Source organism: Haliotis cracherodii, unplaced genomic scaffold (assembly GCF_022045235.1).
Source record: "Haliotis cracherodii isolate W230 unplaced genomic scaffold, xgHalCrac1.p SCAF_22, whole genome shotgun sequence".
NCBI lineage: Eukaryota > Metazoa > Mollusca > Gastropoda > Lepetellida > Haliotidae > Haliotis > Haliotis cracherodii.
In genome coordinates, this window is record NW_027266278.1 from 2,235,260 (window position 1) to 2,251,232 (window position 15,973).

General features: G+C 41.7%; 1 protein-coding gene across 18 annotated transcripts in view; it reads left to right on the plus strand.

The window, feature by feature from the left end:
* The window catches only part of LOC139471385 (basement membrane-specific heparan sulfate proteoglycan core protein-like), a 231,766-nt gene that overhangs the window by 60,159 nt on the left and 155,634 nt on the right, over positions 1-15,973 (plus strand). For all 18 annotated transcript variants that reach the window (XM_071253730.1, XM_071253731.1, XM_071253735.1 and 15 more), the window contains exon 3: positions 13,411-13,576. In XM_071253730.1, the coding sequence (XP_071109831.1) occupies positions 13,411-13,576 (166 nt within the window). The remainder of the gene's footprint in view (positions 1-13,410; positions 13,577-15,973) is intronic.

The following is a 15,973-nucleotide window of genomic DNA, read 5'->3' on the forward strand; positions in this document are numbered from 1 at the left end:
GTGCCTGCCAACCGGTACACAGACCTGGCCTTGACGGCAAGATGTCGGACATAGTTTAGACGATTGTTTACATCACCTGAAGCCATTATTCACAGAGACGGAAGGCTTTGCTGGAACATCCGCAGGTACTTATGTTTTCACAAGAACAAATAGACCTCTCTGAACATTAACTGGTATGAGTTGTGGCTATCTCACTGCTTCACTTTGTGATGGGAATGCACTCAGTCACTCGACCACAGAGTATGAGTGAGTATGGTTTTACGCCATTTTTAGCGATATTCCAGGAATATCACGGCAGGGGACACCAGAAATGGTTTTCCCATTGTACCCATGTCGGGAATCGAACCCAGGTCTTCGTCGTGACAAGCGAACGCTCTAACCACTAGGCTACCACTACCACTACCACTATATGCTCATGGGTTTGACCAAAGTGCTAAGCATCACTTCGGACTTTCCCCCACATCAAGCTGACATGCTGGAACTGAAAATACTATTCCAATAAATATTAAGCATCAATGCAAGAAAATAACCAGTCTCGATTATCCACCAAAGCAGATTCCATTGGGGGTAATGGCAAAATAATGGATCACTGAAAATCTCAGTATGAGATGACACCGAAGTAGCTTGTGACATCATTGATGTTTCGTGAGGCCCAGGAATTCCTATTCACTTGTCGTCCTCTAGGACCGCCTCTGTGGTCTAATGATAGAGTGTTCGCCAGGGAGAGAGGAAGGTCCGGGGTTTGATCCCCGACCGCGTCATACCAAAAGACGTCAAAAGATGGTACTTGTTACCCTGTCTGGCGCTCAGCATGAGGGGCTAAAACAAGGACTGGTCGGCTCGGAGTGGGATATTCATGTTAAACTGCGGCATGGTATCTCAGTGAGCTAGTACTATAAATCGGCATCAGTCCGGACTAGTACAAGCAGCCACACACATACACGTGCATCCACGTCGCTAAACAAGTGCAATAATCTTGGACACGAGGTCAAACCCCATTTCACCTCACACCTCGTCCTCAAGACTTCAACGGTCAAGCCAATCCTTCTACCCAGGATGCTCCGTGTGACCAGAAGGTGACCTTACTGTGACCCAAGTCTGTCAACTGGAGACATTGCAGCCAGCCCAGAAATACCTACAAGTGTTTCAGCACTGCAAAATAGGCTAAGCCTTTAACTCCGAAGACACAGGTGTATGTTTTTTTAAGCATTTGGAAAAGAATCAGAGGAACATGGGAAGATTGTGTTTGTTGTTTTTCTGACAAATTGTATTTGACTGTCAAATTAAGGGTGTTTTCGGAACAGATTGGGGCATTGTTTGTATGTGTACTTGATTATTTTTTAATACTGTCTAAATATGGGTTTAGAATTTGAATGAAATCTGTAGAGTGGTTGTTGATAATGGTTCAGAAGTGAATCATCAATCTGAATAAATTGATCCCCAAATGTATACAAGAATATAACATGTAACACACGTGGTGAATATGGTTGATATTGATGCGTTGGTTGTTACATTGCCAGATTACACAAGAAAGTCATATAAGATGTAGGTGTAACAAGAAGTTAATATTATAACGTGAAAGTTATGATATAACTTTGTATATTCATATAACATGTAGTTGTTTGTTTGTTGTTTAACACCACACTCAGCGATATTCCAGCTATATGATGGCGGTCTGTAAATAATCGTGTTTGGACCAGGCAGTTGACAACATGAGCATCGATCCACGCAATTGGGATCGATGACATGCATCAACCAAGTCAGTGAGCCTGACCACCCGATCCCGTTAGTCGCCTCTTACGACAAGCATTATCGCCTTGTACGGCAAGCATGGGTTGCTGAAGCCTACACTTTACCCGGATCTTCACGGGGCAGCCAACATGTAGGTATAACATGAATGAGCATTTGTGAAAGAACTCAAGCACCCAAGCATTAAAATGGTAACGTTATACTACCTTCACTTTGGACCTTTTCCCGTCCTAACTTTAAGGTTATACTGTACTCTGTGGTATCCGTGAAATACGCAGATATACACCCATTACCCAATTAACTATGAGTTGGCTCAGTACAAATATGTACAAACAATTTCACAATCGCAGTAGTATAACTACACTATCTGTAGCCTCATGGTGGCCTTTTTCATTTTGTACCTGTATTTCCCTACTGCATTGAATAATGCACAATAGCGCTATGCTTTGTACATCGCTTTTGTCATCTTATATTACATGTAATGTACTTTGAGCAACAAACCTACAGAGATAAGAAGTCACCTAGTATGACATCTGAGACAGAATTATTAATAAGATGTCTTCTCATTGGTTTTAATACTCAATACTCATGGGTAAAATTATATTGAATATGCAAAGAAAGATGTAATTACCCAATGAAGATGGTTACAGGTGGAGTAAATATTCAATAATCATATTTATTTGAGCACTGAGGACATGACATGCTGTGTTATTTCCACATAATAAAAGTAGTACAAAATATATTAACGTATTCTAGGGCTGGGACGGGTAACTCGGGTACTTGGGTACTCGGGTACTCGGGTGGGTACTGAGCAGGACCCGGGTACCCACAGGACTACCCTGGTTAGTTGACTGGATGAAGTTTTATCTTTTTTTCAAACATATAAAAGTCAGAAGGAATGCATGCATAGTCTGAAAGAAATGGGAACATTAGTGACTTGTAGTGTGGCCATTGAGTTTTAGATAAGTGTTGTCATTAAACGATATAAAACTCAATAGCTACACTACAAGTCACTAATGTTCCCATTTCTTTCAGACTATGCACGCATTCCTTCTGACTTTTATGTGTTTGAAAAAAAGATAAAACTTCATGCAGTCAACTTCAGTGTATGCATGACCAGTTCGTTTTACACATGTATCTGATACATTTTTATGGGCTACAGTCAAACTTTACCCAATCGGACAGTTTGTAGCTATCTCTTGAGACCTACAGCGGGAAGCATGGTAGGGGTACCCGGGTACAAAATTGTGACTCGTCCCAGCCCTAACGTATACATAGTAAATCTCGTACATACCTATGTGTTTCAATACATGTGGGACAGCGCAAATTTACATATTTTTTTATATTGCGTTTATATTTTCCAAACATAACTCATATTTTTTGGTTTAAAATACTGGTAGTTATCACACTTGTGTACTTATATATGTGGTTCTGTAGAACATCTAAGGGCCTTACTTACAGTCACGGGACACATAGTTTCACCAAGTGGAACATTGTGGTACGATGTATAAATGTCAGACCTGTCGAGGTGGGGAATCACTTAGTGTGATGGGGCCAACAGAAGCCTGTCAAGATTCTCCTTTCATCAAAGTCAGTTGTTGCCCTAACAGTATGTCTGTGAGGCCATCTTACTGAGTAGAAAAACAAGGGGCAGAGGTTGTGTGTGTTTTCAACACTCATTCAGTAACAGTAACAACAACAGAGAATCTTTACAATGTCAGCTACAAATGAGGGAATATGCTAGCTCAACACGTTCACATAAGTCAAAGGAAAACACACATTCCAAGTGCCTGAAAAGTCCTAGCGTCTTGTGACACCATGCAGTGTTATTTCCGTACATTTATTTGTGAGGGGTAGGGGTGGGGGTGGGGGTGGGGGTGGGGCTGAGAGGGAGGGGGCATGGGTGGCACAGGCATCTAAGGCACCCTGACTCACTGTGCGGAGTCCTTTCAGTATGTCAGAAATATTTTATCGTGGGTAATCACCCTGATTACCGTATTCGACGTAATAAGTGCCTCGCTCTAATAAGTGCCCACGGCGATATTTGCTAATATATTGGCTAGTGAACAATCCCAATTAGCACCCTTCCGATTGATCAATGAACACAAAACTTATTTATTCGTGTATAACACGCACTCGTATTACGGGCAATTAAATTCCTGTCAAATATATATCTGTCGTGTATAATATTTTGTATCATTTCAGGCCGTAGGCATAAACCACGAAATTAACGATCTTTCAACTCTTTGATCAAAATTATATTCTGAAAAGAGCCCCTTATTTCTGAATTTGAGAGCGTCCTGGGCGCTTATTACGTCGAATACGGTATGTTATAGGTTTGCAAGCACCATACCTGTTAATTGGTCACTGATTGAACTAAACTAGACTCACTCACTCACCCCATACCCATGATCATACTATGATTGGTCAGGTTCCAAACTTGACAGACTTGGCACAGTGGATAAAGCATTTGTCCTGAGAGCAGACGGTCAGTTGTTCAAATCCCTGACCCTGTCTTCCAAAGGATGTTATACATGTTTAACTATGGCGTGGTGTCTTAGTGTGCTAGGCCACCTCCGTGGTCTAGTGGTAGAGCGTCCGCCCAGAGAGTGGAAGGTCCGGGGTTCAATCCCCGGCCGCCTCATACCAAAAGACGTTAAAAGATGGTACGGCATCAGTCCGGACTAGTACAAGCAGCAACAAACACACACATACGTGCATGCACGTCGCTATATAAGCGCAATAATCTTGGACGCGACGTTAAACCCAATTTCACCTCACCTCACCTCACCTCACCTCACCTCACCTTAGTGTGCTAGCACTCTAAAACCATCATTAGCCCTGACTAGTACAAGCAGCCCAGCCACACACAGCCACACACAGCCACACACATGTGCATGTATGTTACTATGCAAGTACAATAATCTTGAATGCAATTTTAAACCCCACTTCACCTCACCTCCACCTAAGGCAGATTTATACACGTATGAATTAGTGCGCTGACCTCAAAATGGTTGATTTGTCCAATTCGTCTTTATTTGCGTCCAGAAATAAACATGAAATCCATTCATGCTTTCCTGGTGTAAGTTTAGGACACGTAGCAGTTCTTTACAGGTGCTTCATTTAGAGTCGCTGCATAGCTTCTCAGACATGTCGAAAAGTGCCCCTGTAATTGGCTGGTTGATTTTTTACATATTTATTTTATTTTATTTTCTAAATCTGCCGAGAGACTGAATAAATAATCTTATCAATGTGATTGAGTGTTTGATTTTGTCTACAGGGCTTGTACTGTTACCATGGTAATCAGATATTAGGGGGAATTAGGCAAGACTGCATGAAAAATATCTATATCTCTGAAGAAGGTCACCAGTATCTTGGCTGATGCGTTATACACCTTGAGGAAATACAAGTTGGGAATGTTTTGTTTATTGGTTTAAAAGATAAATATTAAATGAGGATTTATGATATTTTATATACATTTCATATTAGATCATGAAGAAAGTTTTTGGTTCAAAGTAGATTTACGAATAACCAATAGTTACCATGGCAACAAATATGACATTTATATTTAGTCTCATGTAGAATCACTTCATGTCTTTTTGAAGAACATATTTTACCTTAAGGTTGTATAGTTTTGTTTTAGAAGTTCTTTGGCCAGTACGGAAACAAACACACTTTATTCTATAACCAAAGCATTTCTGGATTTAGCTCAGGAAATACTTCTGAGTTCTTCAATTGCCAATTTCCTCTGTGGCAGATGAAAGAGTAAACAAAGGTTCTACAAAACCTGTCTGTGGCTGTTGTCAGTTCTGAATTCGGCAGGGCTATGAAATTGATGACACGACAGTTTATAAAGAAATATGAATGAATATACAGTTTTGAGTTTGACATGTGATGTTAGTGTATTTTTGCTGGACTTGACTGTAAATATTTTGGTTTAAACATATAGTGAATACCCGAAGTAGGAATCGAGATCTGGAACAGAATGTTCTACACTTTTGAAGAGCACTTAAAATCTGGCATGAATTCACCTGCGGGATCGTTGCATTTGTGTCTGCAGCGAGATGTTCGTGTTTGTTTGTCTGCTGTTTAACGCTACAGCAATATTCCAGCTAGATGACGCGGTCTGTAAATAAACTGGATCAGACAATCCTGTGATCTGTGAATTGGGATACGATGACATTCATCAGCCAACAAAACAAGCCTGACCACCCAATCCTGTTAGGCACCTCTTATAACAAGGATGGTTTGCTGAAGACCAATTTTAATCCGGATCGTATGGGGGTTAACGTTTAAGGTATGGATGAGGTTGAACCTGACAACCTGATCCCGTAGTGCAGAAACAGAAACAAACATATATACGGGTGTCGTATCAGATGTCAAACATTATACTATTTGATAATTTAGTTCAAGAAAATGCCAATCACTTAACTTACCTACCTTACAGTTATGATCTAGGATCTTACGATATCTAATGAAGTTGGTGGATGGTTAATTCTAGAAACTTGTTTCATCTCTGTCTACTGTTAATCTACGACATAATCCTATAAAGCAAATACTACATTCCTACAACTAATTTCATGCTTTTTACATGAATAGCTGGGACACTAGGTAAACACCAGGCCTGGAGGAGGTAGGCCTATAAGCGTATATCACCCTGACTGACTAGTGTTCTAAATATGCCGAGTGGACATTTTTGAGGAGGTATTCATGGGTCCGTCAGCTTATGTTGGCACAGTGTCTGGTCAAGCCATCGAGAAACTAGAACAGAGCCAGATAGAAGCAAGCTGATTTATGTGATCACAGGGACATTAAACACTCATTAAATTCACTTCAGGGGGAGATAATCTCTGTGGATCTACTCCCTGTTAGATATAACAGGCACACATCTGCTACAGCGATCAAGTCTGTTGATTTTGAATAATTTCGTGAAGAAGAAGTACTTTGCTTGAAGAAGATTGAAGAAGTGGTTGCCATAGACAAACTTAAAAACTGTACATTGCTGTCAAAACTTCACTGTTTTGATAATTAATTTTCCTGCTACTTAAATAACACTTTAGAAAATTAAAAATTAAGAAATGATTCATGATTCATGTATTTAAACTCACCATACCTGTTTTCTGGAGAAGCAAATTTTGGTAGTCAGAGTGGTAATTTCTCTTTTGAAGACCGCCTCTGTGGTCTAATGGTAGAGCCTCCGGGGTTCGATCCCCGACCGCATCATACCGCGTCATTAAAAGATGGTACTTGTTGTTACCCTGTCTGGCGCTAGGCTTTTAGGGGCTAAAACAAGGACTGGTCGGCTCGGGAGTCAGTATACTGTTTCTGAGTAGGGTATTCATGTTCAACTGTGACATGGTATCTCAGTGAGCTAGCACTCTAAATCGGCATCAGTCCGGACTAAAACAAGCAGCCCCCCCCCGCACACACGTGCATGCATGTCGCTATATAAGTGCAATAATTTTGGACGCGACTTTAAACCCAATTTCACCTCACCTCACCTCACCTCACCTCACCTCACCTCACCTCACCTCACCTCACCTCACCTTTTGAAGATGTGATATTACTGAAGCAAACTAGAACACTCACTCACTCACTCACTCACTCACTCACTCACTCACTCACTCACTCACTCACTCACTCACTCACTCACTCACTCACCAGTATGTGCTATCATTGACACCAGCAACAACAATGATCCTCCATTTCGGAGCAAGGAGGTCCCCTGATCGCAGACACTACCTGGCAATCATCATAGGTAATGGGTTGCTGCGACATGGATATTCCTAAACGATGTCTTGTCTGACTGGGGTCATCAAGGCAACGTGTGTTAATGTGATTCCAGTCACATCTGCCTTGCAGATCATGTCCACAATAGTTGCCTAGGCTCACATTTAGCAAGTTGTCTTTTAAGTGTATAAAGGTCAGTCTTGTCTTCAGTACGACGAAGATGAAGAGATTCTCTGTGATCCTTTGCAATATTTTTCATGAGTAAGCGAGTGGATGGATGGGTGGTTGTGGGTGGGTAGGTTAGTGAGTGAGTGAGAGGGTGGGTGGTTGGGTAGTTGAGTTAGTGAGTGGGTAGTTGAGTGAGTGAGTGGGTGGTTGTATGGTTTAGTTTTGGGTGAGTGAGTGAGTGAATGAATGAGTATGGTTTTTCACCAATTTTATCGGTTTTTCAGTAATATCATGGCACGGACACCAAAAATGTGTTGTACCCATGTGGGGAATTGAACACAGTCCTTTGGCATGACAACAAACACTTTAACTACTCGGCTACCACACTGCCGTAAATGTTAGTCTGGGCGACAATTGTCTCCCTTGAGACCACTGTGTTCTAGCTTGCAGCACTAGTTTTTTCATCTTCCCGACAAGGGAGTTAACTCTCTATAAAAGTCCAGTTTACACCCTTGCCGAACTAGGATGGAATTATGGAGTTATATTTTGGTTGGACTAACGAGTCTATGCATAGTCCAATCAAAAGCGCGTAACGAAATCGCCATTCGGTTCGTAACTGCAGTGCAGATTTCGGTCAATTGCAGGATTTGCAAAGCATGTGTACCATCAATATGCTATCAACAGAAATTTCCAAATCTTTTGATGTTTTAATCAAGGTGCTTATGTGATGTGATGCACTTTGCGAAATAAGACCCATTTTATTACACAATAGATCGTAAATTATAGATATAGTCATCTTCACTGGGTGCCACCATTTTGTTTGAAGCAAATGCAAGTGATATGAGAGGTAGAATCTGATTGGTCAATAGGAGGGATATAGAAGGGACCTAACTCATAATAGGCACTGGTGGCGCTACAATCGAGCCCAGAAATTCCAGCCTAGTTTTGCAAGGGTGGAAACTGTCCTTCAGTCAGTTAACTCCCTTGCCTCTGGAGGATGTGGTTCTTTAAGAGATGAGTTGATCCTGGGGTTATGAAATCAACCTGTCAGTTATCTATAAGGAGTCCCTTACATTGGTTTGTGTTGATGCTTGTTGATAATGTACCTACGGGCGGAGTGATGCAGGGATGAGTCAGAGATGAGTCTGTGCGGAATCTGCGCAGTCAGGTCTTCATCCCGTGGCAGCAGGGATGATGCAGATTTGATTCACCATCCTCTGGAACTGACAAGCGAGTTGAGTGCCTGTCTTGTATACATGATGGATGTTTGGGGCCTCTTTTGACATTTTCATGGTCAAAAACATAATGTTTATTTTATCTGCATGGATGGTGTTTATGCGATGTGTTTTGTGGGATTTAGAAGGATCGGTGTAAGAACTGATTGATATGACTTGGATGTGACACTTAATGTCCAGTGGCTGTCCCAGTCGTCTAGAGAGTTGCATCATGGGCACACCGAAACCAATGGTTATGGGTTCGAATCCCGGCTCTGCCGCGATTATGGGTGTCATCAAAGTGGAATCCCTCTAAAACCTGCATCACTTCAGGCTTTCCTCCCACATCAAGGTGGCATGCCGTGATAGAACTGGAATAATGTTAAAAGCTGCATCAACCCCAACTCACGCAGTCATATAGCTGGAATATTGCTGAGTGTTGCGTTAAACAACATACCACTCACTCGCTCACTCACTCACTCACTCACTCACTCACTCACTCATTCATCTAATTGGCAGTAGCTGACAGGCATGTTACTGATGGCAAATTATCAACATGCCAGAAATTACTGTATGTAACAAAGCCAGACTGAAGTACTGTGGGTATTCCAAATAGAACTGGTTCCCAGCACCCTATCCAGGTGTCTGCATGGATCAGGTGTTCCAGCTTAGCTTAGCCTGTGTGTAATTGTACCCTGATGGTGTGGGGTGTGGCTCATGGTATAACTCACTGGTTTGTCTGGCCCAAACTTAATCATGTATTGGCTGCTGTCATTTTACTGGAACATTGCCAAGTACTGTATTAAACAAACACAAACAACAGCATTATGGAAGAGTACTGTATGATCACTCTAGCTTCTCGAAAGCCCTTATATAATTGTCTCTGGCAGATATGATAAGTAAACTCCTTACCCAATGCTAGGCAAGTAGACCCTGTTTATACAGATCCATATATCTGGCCCTTATCATGTATTTGCTTGCCTGGTTCACATGGTATAAACTTGTCCTCCATGTCAAAAAGACCCTTTAAGATCTTGACCCACGTGTTCTAGTTAGGTATTTGCTTATCTAGTTCAAGTGGTCAAGTAACGCATGTTATCCCAATATGAGGTGAAGAGTCCCTTTAATACTATGGTCTGTATTTACTAGTCAGTGCAGAGATATTGCTTTCTGTCAAGAGTTCTTGTGTCAACTAATGGTTATGCAAGAGTCCCTTTAAGGTTCTGATCCTCAACTCACCCGTAGAGTGCCCCTTTAAGATTGTGATCCATATCCCACCTGTAGAGTGCCCCTTTAAGATTGTGATCTGTATCTCACCTGTAGAGTGCCCCTTTAAGATTGTGATCCATATCCCACCTGTAGAGAGACCCTTTAAGATTGTGATCCATATCCCACCTGTAGAGAGACCCTTTAAGATTGTGATCCATATCCCACCTGTAGAGAGACCCTTTAAGATTGTGATCCATATCCCACCTGTAGAGAGACCCTTTAAGATTCTGAACCATATCTCATCTGTAAAGAGACCCTTTAAGATTCTGTTCCATATCTCACCTGTAGAGAGTCCCTTTAAGATTCTGAACCATATCTCATCTGTAAAGAGACCCTTTAAGATTCTGTTCCATATCTCATCCATAGAGAGTCCCTTTAAGATTCTGACCCATTTACACTGGCCGACTTGTGTCTGTACTTGGCTCCCTGATCCCAGTGTTGGGACATGTGGTTTTATCTCTGTGGCTAGCATCACCACCTTCCACCTCCGGGAGCCGTGGCTTTGATTGTTTTCTCACCTGAAACATGGCTGGAGGAGGAGATGAGGACAGGCTTTATGAGGGGTTCAGTTTCAGGGGGGGCCATCTTGGTGCTGATGTGTGGAACATCAGCCCTAGTTACATACCATGCTGCTGGCTGAAATATCAGCCTACTCATGTGTCATCTTGGTGCTAATCTTGAATATCAGCCTAGTCATGTGACGTCTTGGTGCTAATCTGGAATATCAGACTTGTTATATGCCGTCTTGGTGCTAATCTGGAATTACCACATTGGTTGAAATATATCCCTCCCCTCCCCTCACTAGCCTAGCCTAGTAGCTCATGAAGTTTGACACACTGTCAGAATATTAAACTATTCAGAGTTTATGTCTGCAAGTAGAATCTGATATGAAATGGTCAATGGAGTTTCTTCTGAACCTTTGTTATGTCACTCATTGTGGCTACACAGTCGCCACACTAATATAAAGGCATTTCTAGGAGTGCTGTACATGTAACATCCTCACAACCCAACAACTGCACACACCCAAAACCTCACACCCACAACCCCACACACCCACAACCCCACACACCCACAACACCACACACCCACAACACCACACACACCCACAACACCACAACCCCACACACACCCACAACCCCACACACCAACACCACGCACCCACACACCAACACCACACACCCACAACCCCAAACACCCACCCACAACCCTGCAACACCACAACCCCACCCACACCCACAACCTCGCAACCCCACAATCCCACCTACCCACAACACCACAACCCCACCCACACCCACAACACCACAACCCCACACACACCCACAACCCCACACCCCCACAACCCCACACCCACCCACAACCCTGCAACATCACAACCACACACACACCCACAACCTCGCAACCCCACAACCCCACAACCACCCACACACCTACAACCCCACTCTCCAACTCTGAAATTAACATAAGTTTTTTGGACAACTGTTTTTGAATGGGAATTTTCCACTCATAATATGATACAGTACAAATTTTATTTTGACACGCACCCCTTCAAACTTCCTGGATCCATCCTTGCATTACACTGTAGTTTGTCATCCCCGCCCTGACCTCCCCATCCTCCACCCCTCAGTGTAGGGCAATATGTCTGATATCCTCCCTCGTGTTAGATACCAGTGGGACCATGTTATGCTCCCAGACATGTAAACAACGTGCAGGTACAAAAGCCTGCAAGGAAAACGACACACTCAAGCTCCTCAGTCCAATGTAATAGCTTATTTTCATTCATTTCCTCAGGGAAAATGTCAGCTTGGAATGGATCTGTGAGAAAGTCTGGCATTTAAAAGTTTGACGACTTGGGGAGAACATGTGCCACATTAGCTGAAAGGGACAAGCCTTCTTACACAGTCTGTTAGACACAGGGGAAACAGGCAATTTATAATTTATTGTTTTATGAGGGTGTAGATCTTGGAGTTGAATTAAATGGTATGGAAGGAATTCTGCTGATCGGCTCGTTATTCTCTCCCTTTAGGGGTGTGTTATAGCTGGTATTGACACAGTGGTTATAATGTCAAATAGTTTGTTGTACTTGTTGCGCAATTACAACAATGTTGAAACCTTCAGATTATGTCCCCTGGTATGTTGTTGCCATCCCAGTTGGAGACATTGCAGTCACTGGAGGGTTGTAGCTGTTTATCTACTCTCTGGTTGCAGCAAATATTCAGGACAAGGTTCCATCAAGTTCTATAGCAACACGTTTTTATTTTTTTATTCACAAATTCAACTGACAGGAATGCCAATAGCCACAATCAGAAAATGAAATGAAAATTGTATAAATAAATTATTATCTCAACATGTTCATTTTTATGGATTGGAAAAAATAAAAAAACCAAAAAACTCATACAAAATTTAAGTGTCAATTAAGTTTTTAAAGAATTGAGGATGTGTAGCATCAACGATATCTCACTATAGAATGAAAATGCTTTTAGCATAATAATTGATCAAATCTCTGGTCTCTCGTCACTGCAGTCTCCCAAGGCAAGAGAAAAAAGCCTTCTCAGAAACATATACATCTACATGTAGAAATGCTCTACAACCTGCACTTTAAACACTAGAAGAATTTGATTTTTTCTACTGAACCAACTGACTGAAACAACTTCATGCCATATAAATATTGAGCTACACAGATATGTGTTTAGTTTGAACTATCCAAGGTTATTGGTCATGTCAGCTTTGATAGAATGCATCTGTTGAATTTTTGCTTTATGAGAAACATCAGACACCTTTTTCCGTATGTAATATCTTTCAAAGATTATATGATGGAAATGTAATTTGTGAAACACACTGGTACCAATCTTCACTAGTTGAAGTCAGCTTACGGGAAAGGTTGTGTAAGTAGCATTAGCTTGTACAATGTGATAACACTTTCGTATCACATGAGCAAAATCTGATGAGTAATGATATTGGATGTAATAACGCCTACTTCGGAGAAGGGAGGGATTTTCTGGACACATTCATTTGGGAATATAATGTGTCTGTCTATTGCTTCCCAGTGGCACTAATATAAAAAATGTAAATATTTTTTAATCTTACATATAAGATGACAAAATCCATCAAAATAGTGAATTTTGAACATATCTAGCTAGTATATATGTGAAGATATATACTATGAGACTCATTTATCCAGACAGTGTCTGGATCAACAGGATCTCGTCTACCTGGTTACACTGTACGTAGGCCTGACCAAAACAAGCTTTTTTGATAACTGATTTTTCTGTTTGTTTTTCAGTGTATTTCCGAGTGAGTTTGAACTTCTCGGGTCTTTCGTTCAGAAATGAACTGAAGAACCGATACAGTCCTGAGTTCCAGTCGATAGCTCAGCAAATTGCGGAGGCCATCGAAGCTCTGTTCCGCAGTACACCCGGCCAGCAGCTGGTTACTGTTCTGGCCTTTAGGTGAGTTGAAAATAATGAATGTTTCTTGTGTAACTCTGTTCAGCAATAATCCAGCTATATGACGGCGGTCTGTAAATTATCAAGTGTGGACCAGACAATCCAGTGATTGATATCATGAGCATTGATCGACAGAACTGTGATACGATGACATGCATCAACCAAACCAGCAATCCTGACCACCTGATCCCGTTAGTCGCCTCTTGTGACATGCTTAGGTTGCTGTAGAAACGAGTCTCATGGGTCAGTTGAAATAAGTCATTTTCATTGTCTATACAAAAAGTTGTGTAGAAATAATGAAAATAAGACCACAAGAAAAGTTTGAGATACTTTTTTCAAGTTATAGAAAATGAAATAGCTACTAAAAAATACATGGCTAACATGGAGATGAGCCAGGTCTGAGGCACTTTGTTGGGCTGATCAGATGGGGATAACTGGGTTAATTCACCAACTGGGGATAACTGGGTTCACCAACAGGGTTCACCAACAGGGTTCACCAACAGGGTTCACCAACTGGGTTCACCAACTGGATTCACCAACTGGGTTCACTAACTGGTTCTAAGAAGTGGGGATAACTGGCTTCAAGAACTGGAAATAACTGGCTTCAATAGCTGGGAATAACTGGCTTCATCAACTTGTGATAACAGGCTTCAAGAACTTGGGATAACTGGCTTCAATAACTGGCCTCAAGAACTGGGTTCAAGAACTGGAGATAACTGGTTTCAAGAAGTGGGGATAACTGGCTTCAAGAAATGGGGTTAACTGTCTTCAAGAATTGGACAGCTGGAATGAAACTTGAATGAAACTGTCATGCTTGTGTTGCAAAATAAGAGTGTGTGGGTATAGAAACACAATTTTTGGACAAAAAAAGTTAATTTGTACAGAAAAATCTTCTTCCCAAGCCCTAAGTGTCTGGTTGAGAACCTCATGGTCCCACTCAAATCCTGGGAAACGATGGGGTGTGTGTTAATGATTACTCATGGTATAAAGGAAAATAGTACAAAACCGACGACTCAGCACACTGCCCATGCACAGCTTCCTGCGTGTGACCCAGCCTGTCTGTGGCAACCCAGTCCTGCCAATCACATGCGTCTCACACTCAATGGCCACACGGAGACAACGCACAGCAGCCAGATCATCAAATTACAGATTACCTCCCTTGTTTATTTACCATCCTTGCTGCCATCTTTGATGGAAAACTGAGAAGTGTGATATTTCTAGAAATTGGGATATCACTCCTATCGGTTTTCTGGGAATTCCTAAAGGTTTGCGGTGCAGATGCTGGCTGCAATTGTTTTGACTTGAATTTTCTACTTGATGACCCGAGATAACCGAACTAGCCAGGAGGAACTGATGTGGCAGATATAGTGGGATGCACTGCTGTTCCCTGGAACTATTTGGAAAACTGCCATAGTTTAAGCAAGGAATATGCAGAGAAATAGATGTTTTTTACATAGCTTGACGGGGTGATGGTGCTCTGAGGAACATGTGTAGTATGGATTCTGTATTGGAGAAGAGGAAGAAGAGGGGGAAGAGGAACTAGAAGAGGAGGAAGAAGAAGAGGAAGGGTGGAAGAAGAGGAGGAGGAAGAAGAAGTGGAGGAAGAAAAAGAAGAGGGGAAGAAGTGGAGGAAGAAAAGGAAAAGGAGGCGAAGAAGATGGAAGAAGAGGAGGAAGAAGAAGAAGAGGAAGGGTGGAAGAGGAGGAGGAAGAAGATGGAAGAAGAGGAGGAGGTGGAAGAAATGGAGGAAGAAAAAGAAGAGGGGTGAAGTGGAGGAAGAAAAGGAAGAGGAGGTGAAGAAGATGGAAGCAGAGGAGGAAGAAGAAGTAGAGGAGAGGAAGAAGTAGAGGAAGAAGAAGTAGAGGAGAAGGAGGAAAAAGAAGTTGAAGAAGAGGAAGAGGAGGAAGAAGAAGTAGAGGAGGAGGAAGAAGAAGTAGAGGAGGAGGAAGAAGAAGTAGAGGAGGAGGAGGAAAAAGAAGTGGAGGAAGAAGAGGAAGAAGACATTTATTGTACGAACACCCTGACAGGGCCGGGTACAAAGTCTCTACAAACCAACATCAAGTTATACATGAAAAAGATGTAAGCAAATGTAATATAAAATGCATTTGCGAGACATACTGCATTGAAATAAAGGAGAATGTATTCAGGAAGGAGACTAGGACTGTAGTTTATTATACATATGTGATGTTATTTCAGAGATGATAGGAGCAGATGTGGCACTAGGATCTACTATAATTTCGAAACTATGTCTATACTTTGTGAGCTGAAGTAGTATTTTGTTTATGAATTATCTGGGCACAGTTTCAAAGCTAAGTGTTTGGAAACTTTCAAATCCTGAATTTAGAAATAGAATGTAACTACTTTGCATTTATAAGTTATATTTTGAAACTGTGATAATAA